The sequence below is a fragment of the Rhipicephalus microplus genome, chromosome 8, assembly GCF_043290135.1.
Source record: "Rhipicephalus microplus isolate Deutch F79 chromosome 8, USDA_Rmic, whole genome shotgun sequence".
In the NCBI taxonomy this organism is placed as follows: domain Eukaryota; kingdom Metazoa; phylum Arthropoda; class Arachnida; order Ixodida; family Ixodidae; genus Rhipicephalus; species Rhipicephalus microplus.
This window is the reverse complement of record NC_134707.1, coordinates 13671572-13695556: the sequence shown is the minus strand read 5'-3', so window position 1 is coordinate 13695556 and position 23985 is coordinate 13671572. Positions and strand designations below refer to the sequence as shown.

The 23985-nt window shown below is 43.1% G+C and overlaps 1 protein-coding gene across 1 annotated transcript; it reads left to right on the top strand.

Moving 5' to 3' along the window:
- Positions 1–627: 627 nt before the first annotated feature.
- LOC119164151 (uncharacterized) lies at positions 628–22087 on the top strand. Its single transcript, XM_037416267.2, has 11 exons — positions 628–742; positions 964–1053; positions 5362–5406; positions 6620–6833; positions 9043–9138; positions 10326–10391; positions 12741–12869; positions 15715–15843; positions 16757–16890; positions 19542–19617; positions 21621–22087. Exons 2-11 carry the CDS (start codon positions 1034–1036, stop codon positions 21705–21707), a joined length of 996 nt encoding a protein of 331 aa, XP_037272164.2. The 5' UTR covers positions 628–742; positions 964–1033; the 3' UTR covers positions 21708–22087.
- The last annotated feature ends 1898 nt before the right edge of the window (positions 22088–23985 follow it).

Genomic DNA, 23985 nt, shown 5'->3' with positions numbered 1-23985 from the left:
AACGAGTATTCGTAATAGGAGTAGTAGTTGTGTTTTAACAATATAATGAAAGATTCGCATTGCGGCAACTCATGATGGATTATGGCCCAGCGTCACAGGGAGAGGAGAGAGTAAAGAGACAGTAAAAAAGGAGAGGGTACCCTTGCGAGAAATGAGCACGCGCAACAACGAACGTCAAGCCGGAGAACGTCGGTGTCCCGATTGATTGATTGATATGTGGAGTTTAACGTCCCCAAATTACCATATGATTATGAGAGACGCCGTAGTGGATGGTGCCTGTGCCACGATACGATGCGGTAAGTACCGAGCAAATGCCATCTAGGCTGCTTAAAGCAGTTTTCTGGCCTATTTGAATGACTAAACTTTGATGTATGTATGGCACCTGATTAAAAAAGAAAGAGAGGAGAAAGTGCGTGGAGACATGGAAAGAGAACAGGACAGTAAGAACGTCACAAAGGCTATCCCAGCGGTACCGGAGAAAGAGAAAGGTCAACCTTCGCCTCATCCCAATATGTACTGCCTCTTTCCCTTTCTATTTTTTTTATTCTTAGAATATGGCCACTCGAGCGCCTCCTGCTCCCCGACTCAAGCGCCAGATTTTCCTCTGGTAGCATTTGAAGGAAACTCTAAACATAATGGTGAGCCACCAGGAAGGCACGGGGAGATAACGCAGAGACTGTGAGGAGATAGCGCGCTGACGACGACAGAGAAAAGTATACACCGGCTGGCAAACACCTGAAGCGTAAGCAAGGCTTTGGAATTGAATTGCTTGGACCTAAGCCGAACTTGTTAGAAAGCGGCAGTTAAAAAAAAAAACAAAAAAAACCCCGGACAACGAAACTTAGTAGACGATGAATACCAAGCGTGAGTCACCGCATGTCCAGCGTGACCTTTGAGCGTAGCTACAATATCGCATAGAGCGACCGGGCGGTGATACCGAACGTTTGCCCACGACACATGCAGGAAGGCACGTCGGCTTATCGGAACAGGCCTCTCAAAAGCAGTGGCTTGCTTTCACACGGTCGAGCGAAAGATGGCTGGCGTCAAAGCAAGGTTAGTTTCCATGTTTTTTTTCTTCCTATGGTGACACGAAAGTACTGGTTCTCGGCCAGTCGTTTGTGTAGCTGAATGTGTAAACGAGCCTGTCCAAATCGACATGGCTGTGTCGCCCAAACAGGTAAAGCCCTGCTCATTGCAGTGACTTCTACATTTTTATATGAATTATAGAGCTATTTCAACCACCTACATATTCTACCCAGCACGACCGATACCTGTCGAAATGTTTCCGTTTCTAGCATGCTCGAACAAGTCAGAATTTTTCGGGCTTTCTTCACACAGCCGTTAGAAGTTGAGTGCTGCATTGTTAACGCTGTAGCAGAATATCGTTTGATCATTTTTCTGAAGGTAGCTAGGTACAAAATAAACGTGAGCATTCTCTTTTCAATTTTTGTTTATATGAAGGTTTGACCATCACAGTGTGGAACTATAATATTTAAGTAAAGAAGGACGCTGTTGACACAGTTGATTTAGGCCATTTTGCTTTGTTTGATGGTTCGAGCGTGAAAGCTGCCTGGATACTGCTTCGAAAGGCAGCAGTAAAGCAGCGTGGCGTTTCGTTCAGTCTTTTATGACGCAATAAAGTGTTTTGCTTGGACGTAACATATATCGACATCAATGTTAGCTGCTGGAGGATGTTTTTAATGAAACATTAGGATGTGTGGGAAAGGTCCCTCCAAGTTGCACTGAAATCGCTACTGTAGCGTCGATCTATAGCTGTCTCTGCAACTTTCTGACTTATTAAGTGTTTGGTTGGGGCTGATATAGAGCGTAGTCGATGAAGCCATTCTATCTCCTGTTATAATGCAGCTTTCACAATAAACAGTGCCTGTATACAAAGAAAAGAACAGAGTAAGGAAGTCAAACGCAGAATGTCCTGACGCTGCTAGTCAGTTGTGTGTTATATCGGAGATACGCTGCGGTTTCACAAAAGTTAGCGCTATGCTTGCCACTCTGCGTAGATAGCAAAGTCGGAGAAAGATTGAGTTATAATGCGTTTGTTGCCTATAGCGCTACTTTCAAACCCTTTGTAAGGACCTAAATTTCTTGTCCTTTTCAGCGAGTATTTTTAAGCAAAGTTGGTATAACTTCGATGGCGTATTGTAACTCGAAGATGATAAGCGTTCTTTCGAACGGATAGCAACTGAGGTAGGCAAATCAGAGGGCGCTGTACTTTATTGAATGCTTCAAACTAGCAGCGGGCTCCAGTTGTAAAGCGAATTTGCAGTTCAGCGTAGATGAAGTAAGTCACTGTCATGCGATTAAGAACATGTGTTAGCCCGAGCCGCAGTTCAAGTGACAGCACATGCTCCCCAATGCGGCCGCTGCACGGCACAACCGACAACGCAACTCTGGAGTCCACGGGTAAAAACTGCCTCATAGCCAGGATAGCACACTATTTATTAAAAAAAAGCTATAGCAAAAACGATTCGAAGTGACCCTAGTGCTTTAACTAGGTGTCTACACTCGCGGACAATTTTTTTTTTTGGCAACGAAGGGAAAGCTACAGGGGCTGAACTTAGCACGCGTTTCGCTATTCGATATAATCTGGTATGACGTTCGTTCCGCACCGCTGCGGAAAATCAAGGCTGTGTGCGATCGGCGTTTAATATCGATGCAGACAACGCCTGCCGTTCTAAAGGCCCCTCAAAGGTGCGGCTTTCTCCCATGTGCCAAAACACGAAGAGACAACGTACAGATTAAAGCAAATACCAATATCTCACTGCTGTGAACTGTGTCCCATCTTGAAAAGCCGTATGTAAAAAAGAAGAAGGTAATAGTTTTCATATTTCACGCAGAAAACAAGGAAGCAGTTACGGAACTACACTTGTTAGCGGTAGGATATATGCAAATTGGTTCTGTAGCTTTCCTGGCAACGGGGTTGCCAGGAAAAGTTGTCCGCGATTATATTAGGGGAAACCTCGGGGATTGTAGATCTAGATTACGCTATTGCGAACTGCGCTTAAAAGCGAAGCTCAAGTGTCCTCCAACTTTCGCCACTTCATTCAATCGCACTTTTTAAAGTTCGTGTTTCTAGCGCCCACGTGACATCGAGGAAATTACGTGACATCGTGAATTTACGTGGAAAACCTGTGACGCAGTTTGAGGCCCATTCATTGCATCGCGTTATCATGAACTACAGATGAAATATAGAAAATGAACTCTGAACACAGCAGTACACCTTTCATTCCTGTGGCAAGGAGTATAATCATTTCATACAGCAAATTAACCAGCACAATGTACCTACACCCAAGATTTCACTCGTGTGAACATCCAGAAAAAGAGGTGGTTGGACACAACACGATGTATCAAAACATTGTGGTGTACTTTGTTTTATTTTTAAGTAAAAAGAACAAAAATGTCTTATTTAATTATTTATCTATCAATACTGTCAACCTTCCTGAGAGGGTCCGGTCAGAGAGAAAACAGAGAAAAAGTAAAAATAAATTGATTGATTTGCACTTGTCCTCTCTTCCTTTCTGTTTATTCGTGCGCTTGAACTGACAGTTATACCATGCATATCCAACTAGCCCAACTTTCGATTTTGTTGCAATTGATTTGTGGTGTTTAACGTCCCAAAACCATCATATGATTGTGAGAGACGCCGTAGAGGAGGGTTCCGGAAATTTCGGCCACCTGGGTTCTTTAACGTGCACCCAAATCTGAGCACACGGGCCTTCAACATTTCCGCCTCCATCGGAAATGCAGCCGCCACAGCCGGGATTCGATCCCGCGACCTGCGGGTCAGTAGCCGAGTACCTTAGCCACTAGACCACCGCGGCGGGGCAAAAGTGAAAAACAATTGGAGACAATGTAAATAAAGGCAACATTATGTTGATGCGCTAAACTCGTTGAGATAGTAATCCATAGTTTGTTCGAATTCTCTTTCACAACACACCTTGGCAATTTATTTGACATGTGAATTACACTGCAACTGAGAAGAGTGAGGGATCATTTTTATTGTTTTATTCATTGAGATACCAATCCGCATGCAGCCCAAACCTTTACACTACTTTCGATACTACGCTGCGTACGCGCGTTTTTTTTTGTGTGTGTGTGTCTGTCACTGAATCGAAAGTGTCTTCCCTCCGCTGTCATCATCACAAGTGTCCAGGCACTGTTCGTTCATGAAACACTGTTAACGTTTTTTTGTGTGTCTTATTTGAAAAGTGGTTACATATTGCACAATTGCTACAGGAGTAACGACTGTATTTCATCCCAAACATGCAAAATGCCTCAAAGGTTCTTCTTGCAGCTGCGTACCAACTTAGCTCACTTTACATACTTGTGATATAGTTGGCGGTTTAATGTAATCTAGAATGGTTCGTTGTTTGTTACCATTTATCGCAAATAAAATGCTATGAAACTCGAAAGCTGTGTGTAAGATAGCTGCATAAAGATGCGAAAACTGTTCCGATAATATTCGATTCGTTTTCCTATTTGATTCAGCGCCATAACGATTCTATTCGTGTGCACTTTGACTATAAAATTAATTATTCGCACACTTCTAGGGGGGCTACCGTTAATCATGTGATGACGTCACAGGCTGCTAAAATTTGTTACGTCATCAAGACGTCGCCTAATGACGCCATCAGATTTGTGGTTTTCTGAGAGGTTGACCCATCTCGGAAGTACTGGGAAACAGCGTGAGACACAGAAAGCCTCTCGTTACTGCAACTTGAGAGGTAGAAAAAACCACGTTGCGTGCGAAAAGTCTTAAGGAGAAGGGTGGAAGCAAAAAAGTTTCCTACAACTAACTAGAGCGGATTCTGGCGGTGCAATCGTTTAGTTACCATGAGGGATGATGGCTAGTACATCAATTTGCCTAGTATTTGTGCTTGCGGGCTGCGAGCACATTCGTAACTCCGTTCATTGCAGTGTTTAGGTTTTGTTTCAAATAAAAGAACAACCAGGTTTGATTTTTGTGACGCGATATGAGAAGATAGGCCTAAAAAATTAAGGCGGTGAAGCGCAACATTTGCTCATTTTTGTTCCGTGAGGGAACAGCTCCAAGCCACACGAACCCAAACGAAGCCGAAAGTACGAAAATTGGGCAGATTCATGTACTACCCATCAATGCCTTGCTCGAGGAAACACCCTTCGTTGCAGCTCCCATAGACTCTACCGCCAGAGTGTGCTCTAGCGTACCTATAGGAAACCCTATGGCTGGAAAGAGCAACACAGTACTGAGAAGAAGTCGGCGTTCAACTTTCAGTTATAAAGGTATAGCGGAACGTGTGACTTCGTCACATTTAAAAACGCTGCTAATATTTATTCGATGGATTGTTTTCTGTACGCTTGCAGCTTCGATGACCAGAACTCAAGTGGTCCTGAGGAATCTTTGAGCAGGTAACCGTTTACTTGTCTGCATACGGATACTTTGCACCACATAGACTATAGCTATGCTGACGTGTGTAATACGGAGCCTTGGTGCTAAACTTGACATGTCGCCCTGATGCTGAGACTTAAGGGGATGGGAGACAATAAAAAGAATGTTTAATAACACACTTATAATAATCATAATTTTGACAGAACAATATAAAACACCTACAAAGACAAAACATTTACTTTAGTCGGCGTGACGATAGTTATAGCGCGAGAACAAAACGACGACACAGAGAGTCTCTGTGTCATCGTTTTGTTCTCGCGCTATATCTATCGTCATGCCATACCAACTAGCCCAAGCTGCCACACTTTTCGTCGGCGACTTCATTGTAGGCAATATGGTACTTAGGACCTAGCTTGAATGCCGACTCTTTAAGTCACTTTATGTCGATCAAAGTACATTATGTGGGGCCACGCTCAGATAGCGTACGCTTACTCATCCATACAATACCCATATTTTCAACCATTGGTCGTTATTCACTTCATGTAGGTGTGCCCATCTTTTTTTTTCTGTTTTAAGCTGATAACACCACCGGCTTCATGTTTCGAGCGGCATTGTTTCGTTTCCCGGGTGCTTATTTTCAAAGAGTAACGCGTTGAGGCAGTTATTTATGCTTGATGCATGCTGAAAGTGAATGCCTAAAACTAAGCGACCGTTGCAGACGCTTGAAAAGATAAAATACCGAGGCTGTCTCAGACACAACCACCACTCCGCGTCATCTATTATGCCCAGTTGCACCTCTGTAACGGCGGCAGGTGGCTCCATAAGAGGCCGAGTCGGCAGTTTCGAGATCTCAAAGCCGTATTCACATGACGGACGTGATCGCAGACGGATCATTCAATTGACATGAAGCATAGTTTGCCTCCCTCTGCAGCCACTATTTACAGGACAGGGGAGAATTCACGCTATACATGCAGGGATTTCGGCATTGCCTCCCGAGGATCTCCACGCCGATTTGGCCTTCCGTCGTTTCACGAATCTGTCCGCGTGCGGCGATGCGAGGACGGGGTAATTGACGCACTCCGCAGGCTCGAATCGCGATTTGGTACGTTACGCGAATACACCATAAAAAAGCATTTATTGACTATCGTAAAAGCAGATAATGGACAAGTGTTTTCATAACAAGAATCGCGACGCTAAAACACTCACCATTCGGACCTTCTTTTTTTAATGCAGCTACTATGTGAAAGTGACGCTGAAGGATGGCCAGCACGTTACGTGCAAGTTACACGCAGAAAACGCCGGGAACCTTCCCCGCTGCATCAACTGCTACTTTTTCATTACGTCGTGGGTCAGACTCGTATGCTGTCACAACCTGTGCATTGAATGTTTCAAGAACTCCATGACGTTCGTTTGTCCTGCAGATTCAACACAGATTTTTAAATCCCAGGTGATAACTTTTGTGTTTTCATCGTTATTGGAGGGAACCTTTTAAAGGCAGAGCGCGTATTTATATAGAGAGTAATGAGTTACACAAATGCATGCGAAGAAGAAACTGCTGTCAACAGGCGAAATGTCAAAGCAAAAATGCATATTCAATATGAATGCACGATTTAATAGAAAGGTGTTGTCACATAGGAGTAGAAAGTAAATTGATAAGCAGCTTTATAGAGGCAAGTTGTCGGGACATGAAAAAAATCTTACTAACTAAAAGCGAGGTCTTCATGAAAAGTGAAAGATTAAAAGGCAACAGCAAAGCATATTCAACAAGGTTAGAAATATAAGTGAAGAAGTGAGTAGTTCGGAAGTCCACGCTTTGGAATGTAGTAACCTAACCAATAATTTGCAGCACTTTTTACTCGATACTATCATTCAATTTTTCGAATAAAAATCCCATGCTACTGTGTGTAGCATACTTGATTTTTTAGTCACAAAGGATATCAATTTCAGTGTCCTGTGCTTGGTACTCTTGCTGTGATATAGGGTAGTTTTTATCGATATTGTTTCCTTTAAATGTCTCATTATTACCAATTATGTACTTTACAGCTGTCACGCTCTAATATTTCAATAACGCTGATAAAGGGATAAGGAAAGCTATAATTAAATGTGCCGGTAAGGTTATGATAAGTAAACATAGAATATACATGATGTTTTACAAAAAAAAAAAAAACTGCTCTTTCCACGAAAGCAATCCAGAAGGCTGACTGACACAAGGGCGCCCAACCTGTATTCTACGTGATGACGATAAAAGTTTGCTGTATAATCCGGTCTTCTTTATGCTTCGAGAACGATGGCCTCATCGAGACGAGAAAACTCCCGCAAAATACACAGCGTACGACAGTGCGGCTTCCCGGATTCCGCTTTAAATTGTTGGCGTGTGCACGCATGTAATCGTGGTTAGTTGACACTTTTTTTGTTGTTGGTTGGACTAGTCACAGGTCGGCGAGAAATGGGAAGCCCATTCATTCAATACATTTTGCTCTTTGGGATTAGTCGGACTTAGACTCACCAAGTATTTTTTTTTTTCGATGGGACTCACTTGTGCTCAAGCTCGCAAAATATTTCACCCTCGGATTCACTCAGACTGACGCTCGTAGCTCCATCAAGTTTGGGTGAGTCGACATGACCATTTTGGACCGTATTGCGAGTGCTCTTTAGCACCAGTATCTCGCACAATAGATGCTCTACTTGGTACCTTCTGAAATCGTGCCTTCAAATACGAGTTACCTGTGGTTTCAATAGAGTAACGACATTTTAGTTTAAAGATATTCACGACACGATAGCTTTTTTTTCTTTCAAGAATCTCCACTGAAAAAACCCTTGGGGGAATAGGGAAGGTCAGAACTGGCGTATCAGGTCAATAAATATTGAAGTGTCCTATGAACGCTGGTGTGCTGTAGCATGTAGGAGTTGGCGTGAGCATTAAAATGAGCACACATAAGGCTAATAGTAATGTTGGAGTGACCTAGAGTGCTTACACTTTTCAATGTGGCATATCAAAGCTATCAGAGCACATTGTGGTCAGCACTGCAACACATCATCCTTGTAACTTTGTGCTGCTGCTTACGCATGTAACCGGTGCGTCCTATCAATCATTAGTAGTACTGTCAACCTGGATTCACATTTATACTCACGTCTACTCACAGGTATCCAAAAGCAGTGTGTTTGTACACCATTTCAATATTTATTGATCAAAGGCGTGAATTACACAAGGGGGTGACTTGAACCTCTGCAACTCTTCCAGGGGAGTTATTGATAAATATATACAATTCTGCCACCCCTTAGAAGAAAAATGACCTCTTTGGTTTGCAAACATTCTTAACTCGTTTTCAAGATACTATGGCAAACGAAGCCATGAAGTGCACTTATTACGTGAGATATTAGTGCTAAAGAGCACTCGTAGCATAATCGAAGAAGCTAATCCTAGGCTAACGGACTCAGGGGTCGACTAAACAGGACTCACTCCGACTCAGATCAAGCTGAGTGTCTAAGTTTGAGTTTTCTGGCTCAGAAAAATTTTCGCGAGTTTGAGTTCAGGGTAGTCTAAAGAATGAAATATATTTCATGAGCGAGTCTGAGTGAGTTTCACAAATTTTTCCGACCTATGACGATGCCTCATTATATACGTATTTTTTCATTTCTGTTTTTGTTTTGTGCAGGCATCGACAGGAAGTTGCACGTATGGGGGTACATGGAAAGACGTCCTCATCGAATGCGCATTATGCGGAGCGCTGAAGGATCCCAACTCTATCGCGGTGCGAGCACTTCGTTCTGTTTGAAACGGCTTCTTTACGGCCGAGTGTCATCAAATCAGTGCACAAGCAAAATGGCGTACCTTTTAATGACGTCATCAGAATATTATACTATAGTTACATGGCCACTTTTAGCTCATAAGAACTAGAGTTAACTCATTTTATACGCTGTGTATTTTACAGTACCAATGTTTCTAAAAAAATGTTTAGTTAGCGCATATCGCCACTATAAACCATAGCGTTTCCTAAAATTAACTAAAGGGAACTCTGGCGCTGCGATCGTTCAGCGAAAATGGCAATGATAGGTATGGTACACGGATTGGACTAGTCTTCATACTTGCGGGAGGCGAATCGCGCTTGTGGTTTCGTTTGTTGCTGTGTGTTGGTTATGTTTCAAAAGAAATAACGATCCTTTTTGAACTTCTTGAACCCTTGAACTTTTTGAACACAATAAGTGGTAGACATCATCATCATCATGATCATCATTATCATGATGATGATGATCATCATCATCATCCTGACTACGTCCACTGCAGGACAAAGGCCTCAGTTAAACCGGACCTGTGCTTGCTGCTGCCAATTTATACCCGCAAACTTCCTAATCTCATCTGCCCACCTAACCATCTGTTTCCCCCTAACCCGCTTGCCTTCTCTGGGAATCTAGTTAGTTACCCTTTGTATATATGTTACTATCAAGTGGTAGACATAAAATATTAAAGTGGTAAAGCACAACCGCTAAACATTCGCTGATTTTTGTTTAGCGACAGAACAGCTCGAAGCCGCACGAACACACACGCATCCCGAAGTACGAAGATTAGGTGAATCCGCGTGCTACACATCATTCCCGTGCTCGCTGAAGCGCCACGCGTTTCAGCTCCCATATAGGGACTAGCGCCAGAGTTCCTGCTAGTGAATGTATGGGGCACTTTTTTGCTATATACCACTTGTTTCGTTTAAACCCAGCTGTCAATAAATCATGGAGAAGGCTTCTGAAAGAGTGGCATCTATAATAATAGCAGTTAACTACTATTTTAACAGAATATTTAATGGTAGTGGAAGGAAAGATGACACAAAAAGGAGAACAGTCCAGTGTAACGTCGGCGAAAGGCTTGAGCGTTTTTACCACTACGCTCAATCGGTCTTTGATATTGTTTCTACTTGCGACTACCGAAGGCCTTTTTTTTTTTCAGAGCCACATTGAAAAGGAACACCCCGTTACTCAGCAAAAATCCCGCACCGCGCGGGAACTTGTGCAGGTGGGTAGTTTCCAAAGCCTCTCGGTAATCTCGCATAAATTTCGAACACTCTTATATCAAGGACGCAATCGTTCAAAAAGGAAAACACGTCTATCTTGGGCTCATAACAGAAAACAAGCTATCCAAGCCCATGACATTCTGCAGCGTTTTTCTACGCATCGCAGAGCTCATAAATTTCGCCGGTTTCTCCGTTAAAGGGGGAGGGGGCTGATTTTTAAGTTTCATCGCAACCTACCTCTCTACACCTCTACCCACGGGTTAACAGAATTTTTCACTGCTTTAGCACGCTCACGAAAAAAAAATGCACGTCGATGGGAAAAGTGCTATTTCACAACTTTAATACAAACCGAAAGGGTGTGGTACTTACATTACGTTGCGCAGACGCATTAGCGACATCGTCCAGGTGGCGATGGTGCTGAAGGCGTATCAAACCAAATATTCAAATTAGATGTGTTCCGCGCCATACAGCGACTCGGACGCTTGGCTGCAACGGTCACAATTTGTCTCTTTTAGGGAAATGCCTCCGTAAGGGCACGCGCCGTTCTATATTTCCTTCTAGCAAGGATCCTCCCATCATAGAACATCGGCTCACAAGAGAGCAGGCTTTGCAATGTGCCAAAAGGTGCGCAGTGAAATACCTTTATTTCTAAATGGTTTCGCGTGTTACCTCATGCGGTCATTGACGCATCTTCCCGCCTATCATGTAATACTTCCAGTAGGTTAGAGACAGCACATACAGGATGCACACGAGTCGCACATTGAGTGCAGTCGAGTAGAACGAAAGTAGCAAAGTATTTTTTCCTGCTTTCTACAAGAGCATGTCTTTGCTCGCCCAGATTCCGGGAAAAGAGGCGAGGTCAGCGGAACTTCAATCAATCAATCAATCAACCGATCGATCGATCAATCAATCAATTAATTAATCAATCAATTCAAAATTTTAATCAATCGAATTTTGGAGCGCAGTATGAGAGGTCCTCGACTCTCTGGCCTCCATTGTTGTCAAAAAATTCCGTGCACAGGGAGGAGGAGGTCCTAAATAATAATTATTGTAGTTTAAAGTTCCATAACCGCGTTATCTTTATGAAAGACGTCGTAGTGGAGGGCTCTGTAAATGTTTTACACCTGGAGTTCTTCAGCGCGCACGTAAACCTGAGTACATGGCCACAAGCATTTTCATCTCCATCAAATATGCGGCTGCTGGAGGCGAGACTTGGTCCCGCGATCTGCACGTAAGCGGTCGAAAATCACAACGAGAAGAACATCATGGTGGGTGTACAGGACCTACTGAGCAAAGCTAGGGTACGCATTTGGCACCCTTTTGATTATCAGACAAGGAGGAGCCCCCCTCCATAACCTTACATACGCCTGTGTATAATTCTAGTTAATTTCACGTCATTCCGATTTCAAAGGACCACTGTGTCTGCGTCTTTCGCTGTTTGAATGAGAACGCGGGTAGCCTTACTACGTTATTGATGAAGAAAGGGTAATAATCAGTACTGCGGAACCTGGGCTTAAATATCAATGAATAGGCACCATTTTTGTTCTGAAAACACCAGATACTTGGAGATGTTACGGCGGGAATGCCCGAAGCACCAATGCTCGTTGATTCTTCTGGTGACACGAGAAGTGCTTAGATGCCTAGTTTTTTTTTCTAACAGGGACATTGTCTGCAAATACCACTTTTACAAATTACGTGAAGCCGTCAAAAGCACATTCAAACGTAATTCGAAGGTCATATTATACAGAATCACAGAAAGATTAGCGAACTGATTTGGGTCAGCCATTCACGGCACGCAGCGACACAGGCGTTTACGTGCTAAAACGTTGAAGGATTTCTGACACTTTTTACAATGCACCATGATGAAAGGAAAAGTGGGGCAGCAGTGGAAAGAATGCAAAAGACGAGACGACGACAGGACATGCGCTACACTAGCAACTGAAGTTTTTATTGAATAACGTCTCATTGCAAGCAGCACCGTAATTGAAAATGCCACAGAAGGTAAAAATCGAGCAAAATCAAGGTACCAGAGTGTAAATATCCTCTTGGAAATACGGACACAACACAAACACAATGAGAACTACATTTCATGTGTCACCGTGCGATACAGGGGTTGGTGAGCTAGCCATACCCTTTAGGTCAGAGGTTTACAGTGCCTGAAAGACCCGTGGTCAAAACCTACTGATGTCTTTACATTAGAACGCCTGAGTAAGCTAAATGCAATGTCTCTCTTTTTATTTCTCAAAGTAGACCAACATTTGACGCCGTAGCTTACGTTGCGTAGTATCTACCTTATGTGTTCACTAATCAGTTTACTTCCCTGAATCATTTCCCTTGCTTCAATTAAACAGGAGCCAACTGAAATCTGGGGCAACAACGAGCCCCGAAACTTCATCCCCAACGGTTATGAGGGCCGAGATCCAGAGTGCTCGAACGCGAGACCAGGCCAGCTTTACGAAGGTGTCGCAGATACTAAAAAGGTACCAACAATTAAGCACGCGTTGCTTCGTACTTACTATCAAAACTTTGTATTTTCGATATATTTAATCCTTTTTTCTCAGCGCCAGAAATTTTTCACGTATGTTTTTATATGCCATATGTAATATTTGCTATATAAGCAACGAAAACCACGCTACTTAAATTTATTGAAACTGCTAAGAATAAGTTTGTTGGAAAGAGCATGTAATCCCGTCTTGTTGAACACAAATAGTAGACGCAGGTGAAAGGAAAAAAAATTAGGAGACCCTGAACCTTCGCCTTTAGGAGTTGAACGCGCTAGCGATACGCTGTTCCTATAGTGCGCACTTTGAACACTCAGCACATGAAACCTATTCGAACTTGCGATACACCCACTACGTCGCCCTAAGGATGCAGCAGCGTGTGTGCCTTTTGTAGTGGGTGACTGGCTTTAAACCCCGAGGTCAATATGATAATCGCATTGTCGCGTGCTGCTATACATACGCAGCGACGATGACAAAGTGGCCGCCAGCGCGAAGAGGAACGCGAAGGCTGTGAAATCAAACAGTTGGTTTTAACATTCGATGCGGCAGCATCATTCTTCCCCTACCTCACCGTTACAGTGATGACTGCTGACCATCTGTTAAAATTCCAGAAGCTTCCACTAAACACTCACACCGAGCTAGCCAACCTCCACCCCACCTGTCACCATGACGCAACGACTGCATGTAATGACCACGGCGCCTTGCATTTTTTTACCGCCAGAATTTACCGAATTTTGGCGGGAAAGCACAACCATCTGGATGTTCCAGATGCAGGCTGGTTTCTAACTGCGCAACAACGTCTCGCAGCAGGAAAAGTACCACAGCATGGTAGCCATGTTTCCTCTACTCTGCGATGCGTTGTGCCTCCTCCTGGATCGCAAACATACGACCGTCTTCAAAGTTTTGTGCTAGTCCTACCTCAACCTGCAGTGCCAAATCACTTACTGCCATGCGAAACCTCACTTTCGAACCACAGGCCATCGCAATCTCACTGCCCCGAACGAGTCAACTCGAGTCTGCCCGAACTCCTTAGGTGATGGCGCTACGATATGAACCATTTCGCAGGTGACCACGCAGTCAATGCACGACATGGTTTTCGACGGCACACCTAAGACGACACTTAGCACGTTAAGTGCCACGGATGAGTGTCGCCGCACCTCAGCTGCTTCTGCCACACTCTTCATCACCAACACCAGCTTACGTCTACCAGTGCCACTCTGTAAAGTAACACCGACATCATTAGCTGATGTGCCAACGTGAGGGAGCTCGTCAGAGATGCTCATCTCTCTCCGTCAAGTGACAAAAAGCTCTGTCCTTAGACACCGCTAGTCAAGTGCCACCGGCCGCATAAAACCTCGCAGATCATAGGGATCTCTTTCCGCCAGGCGTGCGAATGGCATACCCGTCTGATGTCTCTAATGCCTGCAGTAAGCTTCGTCTAGAACCATTGCCTGGAGATGCAACAATCGCCAACGCTACAGCTAGCCCACCTTGTCTTACGTGTAGTCAGCCAGCTTCAACATCACCTGATGCATCCTGTGTGTTGACAATAAAGCTCGACGCAACTGGACAGCTCTCTAGAATAGACAAACGCCAAGTACCGCCCTACAGCACCACCATGAAGCTCCTGCCCACAGGTCAAGGACAAAGGAAGGTTTCTAGTCAAACTGGGTCCAGTACCGCAGCGTTTTTTTTTCTCTGCCCACCCTCATACCTGTGCATCAAACGACGTGACCCATTTCAAAACGAGCCGTATCTCGCTGCCACACACTGGCGCAGATCCACACCCCAATGGCACGTTCATGTGCTCAACCGAAGGCTCAACCCGACAAAGCTTTGACGCAACAGCTCCCCCAGCTTTGAAGGAAGCTCTCAAACCTGGGACACGGAAGAGCTTCATTTCACTACACCTGACGGAACACCTGATACACTCCATTTGCGCCACTCGCAGCCACGACCTCCAGAAGAAAATTGACAACACCCTCGCCTCTCCGCTGATTACCAGGGCTGTCAATGGACACTTCTTGACAATGACTTCGTCTAGATTGCAGGAGACCCTGTCGCGTGCTGCCGTGCCTATGCAGCGACGAGGATGAAACGGCCGCAGGTGCAAGGAAGCACGTGCAGCATAGAGTATAACATATAAAGTTAAGAGAGGACATTCCTTCCCCTGCGGCTGATTTGAGTTCGCAGCCCACCGAACAAGTGTGGGCATGTAGTTCCATACAATGATACCCAAAGAGGAATCTGATGCTGCGATCGTGTAGTTCCATGAAAATTCTGAGAAGTACAGGCTTCGGATTGGATAGGATTAGCTAGCGAACTGTCTACAGACTGTTTTTTGCAGTTTCAGTTTCGTTATTCGCGAAGCGTGGGTGGTTAAGAGCGGCAAAAAAGCTGAAGAAGGGCCTTTGTTGTATCAATTCGGCTGTAAGATTACTTTCAAAACGTTCGCTATATATAACTGGTTTAATTTCTTGCCAAGTGCATATGGCAATACGTGATTCTTCAGACAGAGGATATTTTGTAAACGCGAAATGCTTTCCGGGAGTTATCTGTGGCATATAATTGATTTATTTCTCGCAAAGTGTACACTTCGGTGTATGATTGTTTCGGGTGATGGGCTGTGCAAACGTGTCGGAAATGGGTCACCTCTGGCATTGACACACCGGTCTGGAAACATAAAAAGAACTGAGCTAAATACGCGGAATGTTTTCGTTTTAGTGTACGATCAACTTTGTGCTTGAAATATTTGTTTTTCATCACTTGGTGCTTACTACTAACTTTTTTACTCGATTTTATCGGTTGATTTTGATGGATACAGGACAATCCAGACATCCGCTGCAAAGACGAGCGCCAAAACTGCAATTTCACCGGTTATGTGGGTAGAGGTCAGGAATTCCAGAAGAATGAACAAAGCGACCTTCCTCCAACTGCCATTGAATCTGAAGAGGTACTCACCTTCAAATTGCTTCAGATAAAGTTTATTGATGAGAACTAACAGAAGACTTATTATATCCCTGATATTGTGTCTAAAAATAAAGTAGGTATACATTTACACTTTGGGATACATTAGGAATAATGACAGCCAACAGACAATCATGCCATAGAAATTATAGGGGAAGTTATTTGTTGTATCTATAAAGTGAATGTCAAGAATGAAAAGTGCACGAAACGATAACTTGCCACCGACAGGGACCGAATCCACGACCTTCTAATAACGAGTCCGCTGGTCTACCAACTGAGCTGGTAGAGCGTCGGGAGCTCTACCAACTAAGTTGGTAGATCCGATGTATCTTGGTAGGTCTTGTGCTATAGCACGCTGCATCCGATCTACCAAATGTATTGGTAAAGCACCCGACGTTCTACCGACTCAGTCATTAAAACATCGAACGCGTTATACAGATGTCGCAGCTTCAGCCCCTGCCGGAAGCATGTTACCCTTTTGGCAGAGCATTGGAAACGTTATTAGAAGGCCACAGGTTCAGGCTCTGGCGGAGCAAAGTTACCTTTTCGTTCACATTACCTTCTTCACATTCACATTGCCTTTAGAACAAAGAACTTCATCTATGCGTTCCTAGGCATTGTGCCTCTTAGCGTACGTTCATTGGTGCATACTTTTGCGCATCTACCTTCAGGGGGAATGTAGCACTGCCCCATGAAACTCCAGCAAACTATGGACAAGGGCGAAAAACATTGCTTTACGTTAAGCAAGAGGCAGCCAGCAATTAACCGAAATGTAGCTATGGCTTTCTTCAGTACAAGAACAGTGATATAATAATCACAATAAATAAATAAATACATAAATTATACATAAATACATAAATTAAACAAATAATTCATCAATATTTTTTTTGTTTCAACAGAAGCTTAAGGAAGCCCTAAGCAAGTACTTCACTGAGTGCACAATCTGCAAAGTAAATATATATTCAAAAGATTTTATAAGACACGAACAGCTATGCCAAGATCAAAGTCGCAACGAACCTGAAGCATCGCCCGGGTAAGTCGTGATGGTTACACCATCACCTTTTTACGCAATAACCACGTTTTCGCATCGTGGAGTATAAATGGTGAAGGGCCACTAAGAAAACTGATGCAACAAGAGTGCCTCGTCATAATTCGTGGCCAAAAATGTTAATGAATTACGCGCACTGTTCGTTGCACATGTTCTTCGTCATCTATGTATTTGCAAATACTTTTGTGGATAGTACGATGGTTATTGCGAGATGTCTTGAAAAAAGGAAATCTTGGTCATAATATATAAATTCACGCTACCATACTCCTGTGGCCTAATACTGGACATTTATCGAAAAAATGAGGATCTGATTCAGTAAAACTATGGCCTCAATAGTTAAGGAAGCCATGGAACAAAACCTCATAGTTAGGGTGGATAAATCTACTCTCTAATAGATTAATGTTTAGGAATTACTTGGCAATGTGCACAGAAATATCGTCTATAATACGTTATACAATCCAAAATTGTTACACAATATTCCTAAAGGGTCCTTGAAAGACTTTTTCAAGTAACCATGAAATGGATTCACTTAAAAAGCTTATTGCCTCATGAATTCGACGCTGCAAGAATTTTGATACGTCCAGTACAAGCGCAGTTACAAAGATTTGTCGGCCGCTGCAAATGCATTCTCTCTTCTCTCGTACCAACGGAAGCTAAGCAGGAGGGGGGGGGGGGGGGCTGACAGGGGCTAAGAAAAGGTGTCATGGGTGCCTTGCGACCTTGAGCGCTTTTTTTTAATACAAGGGTCTTTCAGTGTCATCGCATGCGCACGCGTGCGCAAGTCGCGGCCTCTCGCGGCGTTCCTGGTAACTACCGACCACGTCATGTTGAAACCAGCCAACGGTTGGTAGAAGGACTTCTATTAGTGATTTTTGAGCTTCCCCTGCGATTTGTTGAGAAAAGAGGAAGCAATTTTCAGCTGACTTTGGTAATTTATAGAGAATTTCAGGTCGCGTACTGCGCTATAATATTTGGCTCGCGCGTTCTCGAGAGCATATACTACCGATCAGATGCATTACTTGACCATGCTCAAAAAGTGTTGCTGGGCCTCTTTAACTATGCCCTATTTAGGACTACAGGGTCATTCGCGTTTGTTGCGAAGCTAACTTACGTTAATTTATACTTTTTCAAGGACAAAAGTGCCCTTTATGCACGTACTTAACCTATGTGCTGAATGATCTAAGAGTACAGCATCTCTTGGTTGCTACAACAACCATATACACTTCTTTAATTGTTGGAATATCACAGTACACAACCAACGCGGTTGGTGCTTAAATAAAGTTTCCAGCATGCAGTATAACCCAGTACTCTGTTTCTGTAACTTGGTTCGCGTTTTAGCTTTCAGCGCGGGTAGTAAGAACAAAAAAAGGAGGGAGAGAGTGAAGGTTACAGTTTCCATGTTAAACTTAGGAAACAGTGAAGCCAGTTGCTCTTAGGGACATAACATGACCCTCTTGGCTGATGCTACGTCTTTCTTTGGCGTAGACAAAGTAGAGTTAAACCACCACCATTCACAGACCTTGCAAAAGCGTCGAAACTCATGCGTTAGAACTAATCTGCAGAACCGGCTGCGGCGTCCCTGGTAGAAGCACGAACCTTCACTGCAGGTATACTCGGCTAGCATGGCGGCTGCGCGAACTGTCCCAGTCGCTTGGTTTGGCTAATCCACACTGGCGTAGGGGGTTCAGCAACGCTCGCTAAGCAACGGAGCCGAGGGTTTTTTGTGGGCGCCAGACGTTTCACCCCGTGTTTAAAAAAGGTTTGCTCTTAAAATCCTAAAAAGGCAAACAGTGCACCAAAAACCACGACAATGCCTTGCAAAACTTAGCCAACCTTAAAACAAGAGAGAGAGAGAGAGAGAGAGAGGTTTATTTACAGGAAGACAGAGAGGTTGGCCTACATTGGGGGAAGGGAAAGGGGAAAAGAAAGACTAATGAATGACGATGGTGAGATAGAGAGGTGAGTACGTAGAATTCTTTCTACCTGAGGTAAATTTTATAGCCATGCGCATAGACCTTAAAACAAATATAGTAGCATACAGCACCAGTAACCAAAACAAGTGGGAAGTGGCACGATGTTGCACAAACTATGGAAAGGAAATTGTCCGTTACCACCTACGATCACTGTTAAACCAGTTGCAAAGAGCAAAAGGCATCAAAATGGAAAAAAATATCAAATAAATAACTTTGCGATATACGTATATAAATGGGTCAAACTATTCTTCATATTATTAGACCACTTCTTTGTGTGTCTCCTTTCAATTATCACGATGGGCAACCCACCTTGTTTTTTTATGCTTTTTGAGAGCTATTTTATCAGCTTGCCTAAAACTATTTCACACTTCGCTTTTTTTCGTCATATACAATGGTACTAATGTTGTATATCTTCAGCTAATATGTGTCAAAAAGTCCTCTGTAGCTTCGCAATCAGTTCCATGTTAATAATATTTGTTCTATTTCATTGCCTGCTGCTGTTCTACCCAGGCAGGACTGTCCCCTCATGGTGCTACTTACTGTTGTAACTTTTCGTGACAGCTCCTATCTTTCCTTTCTTAGAAACATGAACAAATTCGGTTTGATTTAATCTTAAAATACACCCACACTAATCTCAAAGGATTTCTTTTTACTTTGCTATAGAGTCAAGCAAGGAGATGGCAGTGCTGAGAAGCAAAAGATGGATGATCAAATTCGGGAGCTCAAGCACAAAATAAACGTGAGTAGCGAAGCATGTTGGATCCTAAACAGTGGTCTTTACTGCAGTGTCTTTTTTGACGCATCGCTGATGCAGTCTCATGATTCAACAGGAAAACCCCGTCGATACATACCCTTTTCTAAATTTTTAGTTGAGCAACCATCAACACTTCGATGCGCTAACTGTCACGAAAAGTAAATTCAGTCGATTGAGATCGCCCAATTCATATTGTACATTTTGCCAAATCGTATGTTTATCTGCCCCTTTTGCTTTGAAAACTTATGAACGAGGTTTTACTGTATTTCCGAGATTTCCTCCTGTCTATCTTCACCTTGCTAATCGTCAACCTTACGTTATTTTTAATTGAAGGCATTGCGACATTGGGTGACAGAACGCTTATAAAAAAAACATAGCTCAATAAGACAAGATTGATATAACTAGGCAGTAGAAGGAACGATTGTTATTGCACGAGATCAAAACGATGACAAAGGCAAAAGAATAAGGAGAGTGCTCGTCTTCTTCTTGAACCTTTGTCGCCGTTCTGATCTAGAGCTATAAAAATCGTCTCGTCATACCAACTAGCCCGAACCACTACGCTTCTAAGTATAAGAATTTTTCGTGGCGCGAAGCGAAATACGGAAAGACGAAGGGATAGAGTGAATGAACTCTATCCCTTCTTGTTTCCGTATTTTGCCTCGCGCTACAGAAAGCCCTTAAGTATGCATCACCAAGTCCACACAGCAAATCTCCTCATATAAGTGTAAGGAACTTGGAAAAACCGAGAGGAGACAGATTTTTCTCTTGTATGGTAATGGAATCCGACAGACAGCGTTCCTGTGCCCGGCCGTATTCTTTGGGTGAACATTGTTAATCGCGTTGTACCGAAACTATACAGCAGAAGAGACCAGACCCCTTGTTCAGACCTGATCCCCAAGGTATTGCAACGAGCCCTACACGATTGGTTTTGGAGTTTGACTTGTTTTTATATTGACTTCTACTAATATTATTCTTTCAATTCATGCAACATTTAAGAGTTCACTCTACTATATACAACACGTAGGTAGCCCATTCTACTATTTTTGTATTTTTTTGAAATTCTCATCAGAGTTTTCCCGCTACTCAAATGAGCGCTGTACAGTGTGGCCCCGAAGACGGTAAAGAGTGTCACAGTGTCAGTAAAAACTGTCGACGTCAACGTGCGCCAGGCTTGAAAATCATCATGAAACAAAACTGCCGTGAAGCTACTGGCTCTATATATATACCGTCAAACATAACTTGCTAGCTCACGTTTTGATCCCAGCTGAGAACGTGTGGTTTGTACACCTAACTGTGAAGAACAAAGCTGATGTTACAGGAAATGTATAAAGCTCTTGATCTAAATGTTACTATGCCTCAACTAAATTCTTATAGGGGCGTTCGTCTTGCAGTTTCTGTACTTTTTAAAAGTGATGTGTTTCTGTTTGATACATACATGAAAAAAGCGACGTTCTTTGCTACCTAAAAGCTTTGGGTGTTTTTTCCATACATGAAGATGACTCGTTTGTCACCGATGTATGACTGTAAGAGTGCGGACTTGAGTTTTGGTGTTGCTGTATATATTTATCGGATTAGCGTATTGTAGACCCTTGTTCCAGTGTGCAAGCCTGATTATCTTCCGCGGCCATTGGGGTGCATGAATATATTTCGGAAGCTTCAAGACTAAGCAAGTGCACTTTAAAAGCGAACTGTGGAGTACAATGACACATATTGCATGACAAAATTGAGTGTTTTTTGTGTTGTAGCACTTTAAAATAAGATTTATGGTGTTCTAGAGCTCTTCTTATGACTGATTAGTAGGTTTACGGTTTATATATATAAAAATAATAAATTGCTAATGCAATGTTTCGTAATGTGGAATTCTTGGAATAAAGCACGAGTCTAAAATTCTTATTTAGCTCAAAAAAACCTCTTTGGTAAGTAGTCGGCGCACGTATAATGAAGTTGTCTGTGATGAATGTCTAATAACGAAATTGTTTTTATTTCAGGTTCTGGAAGACAGACTTGAGAGCATAGAAGAACCTCTACAGATAATAATCGCACGACTTTACGAAAACCAGGTTAACGCATCTTAGCCGGTTTACTACTTTCGGTGTGACTGGCATATTCCTAAACTTCTATTACTTTATCGCTGCAATATTTTGTTTAGAAATTGACTATTGCACGAGAAAAGGAATAAGAAATTTTTGATTTTGGATTGTCACTATATTTTGAATTTTACAGGACTGCGTCGTAACACTTTCACCAAATAATAACACAGCCAATCTCGCGCGTGGTACTTTAGAGTGACTTTTGGCGAGTTGTCTTACGTTTGCCGTTTCAGTGCCTAAAAGGCGAGTGACTCGGCATACTAAAGCAACCTAATGTTCATGGAGGACTGTCCCTCTGTGCTGATTTATATAGCGTGCTCTCCAGTTGCTGTACCCACTTGGCCGCAATAAACAGTAATATTGAATTTGGTGGCCATTGTAATCAGTGTTGCCTGTGATCAGATCTTGCTGCATTTTCACCAATTTTTTTCCCTTTGGAAGTATGAAGGTAAGTGGGCCGATTTTGACATCTGACTGCATATAACAGTTTTCTCCACCCTTGGGTGTTATTTTGGACCCGAACATGTGCTCGGCATGCACGAAAAAGTCATGAAACTTACACACTTCTTGATGAACGTCAATCTTAAAACGGCCATAGCGTGGTTATGGGGGATCACAAAGGATTACTTTCCTGAAATTTTCAAACTTCTTGTGGCGCAAGTGAGAGAACAGGGCACGGAGAAAGATGTACGTTTAACAACGCACAATGCTAATATATATCGCTGTGTTTCGGTTGGTTGAATGCACGTCTCATTTCTTTAGCTACGTCTCGAGCATGAGCAATAGCGAACTGATGGACGGAACAAACAACCGATCACAAGGGTATCTAACGAAGCAATGCCCTGCACCCTCCCCACTTCCCCCTCACCAAAATCACACATACAGATAAATCGTTGAAAGAAGAATGGCGCTTCAGTTAACAATTCCACAAACCAGTGTACTTTCATTGCTTGTTTTACTCTATGCCTCAAAAGTCGCTCGAGCTAGTTCGGCAGAATCAGCCTGTCTAAAGCTTCAAGAAAACCGATACTATCATCACGTCATCTACTAAACGTTTTTGTCCGTGGTACATGGGAGTGCGCCGATCCAGGGTTCATCGAGACTTGCAACTATGCGTGGCTCTATAGGAGTCCATAAAAGATGCCAAAATCATTGTAGTGTCCGCCGTATTATACAGTAGTTCAAAGAATGTAAGAGAAAGGGCACCGAAGGTTCTTTTTGGTTCATGCAGCCTGCATTTGGTCTCGGAGACAATGGCACTTGTCTTCGACAGTGCACAATCTGCTTCCGTCCGCACCGAGTTTGTTCAACACCACGTTTACTTTTAATTGTGCAAGAAGTGCTTTCATATAAGTTTCCAGATAATTTTCAGATACAAGAAAGACACATAACGCTGTAAAATCGATATACAGTTCAAGGAAGAAAAGAAGGAGACAAGCACAAAGCAAGTGTAAAGACAGTGGGCAAAATGTTTGTTTTCCCTCAGCTGCCGTCTCATCCTAAACTGGCATAATCGGTCAGACATTTCAGCGATGACATAGGTATCGGTTAAACTCTGGAGAGGAGCTCTATTTTGCGAAACTTATTTGCCGTTAAGATTTCTTGTAACCAACTAAATGTAGTAATAAAAACTATGTAGACAAAATAATAGTAACTTGTTTTTTTTTGTTTATTACAGTGCGCCCTTACTTTGCCATCCATCTGCAACTTCAGGTGCCCGCTTTAGTAAGTTGAAACTTCATTCGGGTCACATAATGCAACACAACTTGCTTACCATTACTTAGAGACATACTAACAAGAATAGATCAACTGTTTAAAGGCGAGTTGTTTTAATAACGATAAATCAAGATAATACTATGCCAACGCATGGTGAAAGAAAGCGTCTTGAATCACTGAGAATGGTGCTTACAGAAAAACGTACACACCAATTGGTTTTCATATGATGCTATTTTAATCAGTTTAAAAACGACGCCACATACCCGGGTTCACTTAGAGGTTGGCACATTCCGCGACCTTTATGGTCGTTTAGGGAAGCGGAGGAGGTGAAATTAGCGGTCCTTCTACGGCGTTGCAAACCGAAGAACAAACTGCGACGAAGCAACGGGGCCTGGTGACTATTGTTCGGGCTCTGGCCACAACACTGTGGTGCTGTCACGAAGCGACTAAGCAACCAAGACCTGCCCACGTTTCTTGATCACTCCTCGTGTTGTCCGTAGCAAATTACAAGCGAGGTGTCATATGCACCTAGCCTAGTCCCGTTTCT

What these genes read in the sequence shown, in the direction of transcription:
- LOC119164151 (XM_037416267.2), top strand. Translation starts at nt 1,034, where the DNA reads ATGGCTGGCGTCAAAGCAAG. An exon ending in CCTGAGGAATCTTTGAGCAG is followed by an intron (nt 5,407 to 6,619) that starts GTAACCGTTTAC and finishes TTTTTAATGCAG; the next exon opens with CTACTATGTGAAAGTGACGC. An exon ending in CCGCGCGGGAACTTGTGCAG is followed by an intron (nt 10,392 to 12,740) that starts GTGGGTAGTTTC and finishes TCAATTAAACAG; the next exon opens with GAGCCAACTGAAATCTGGGG.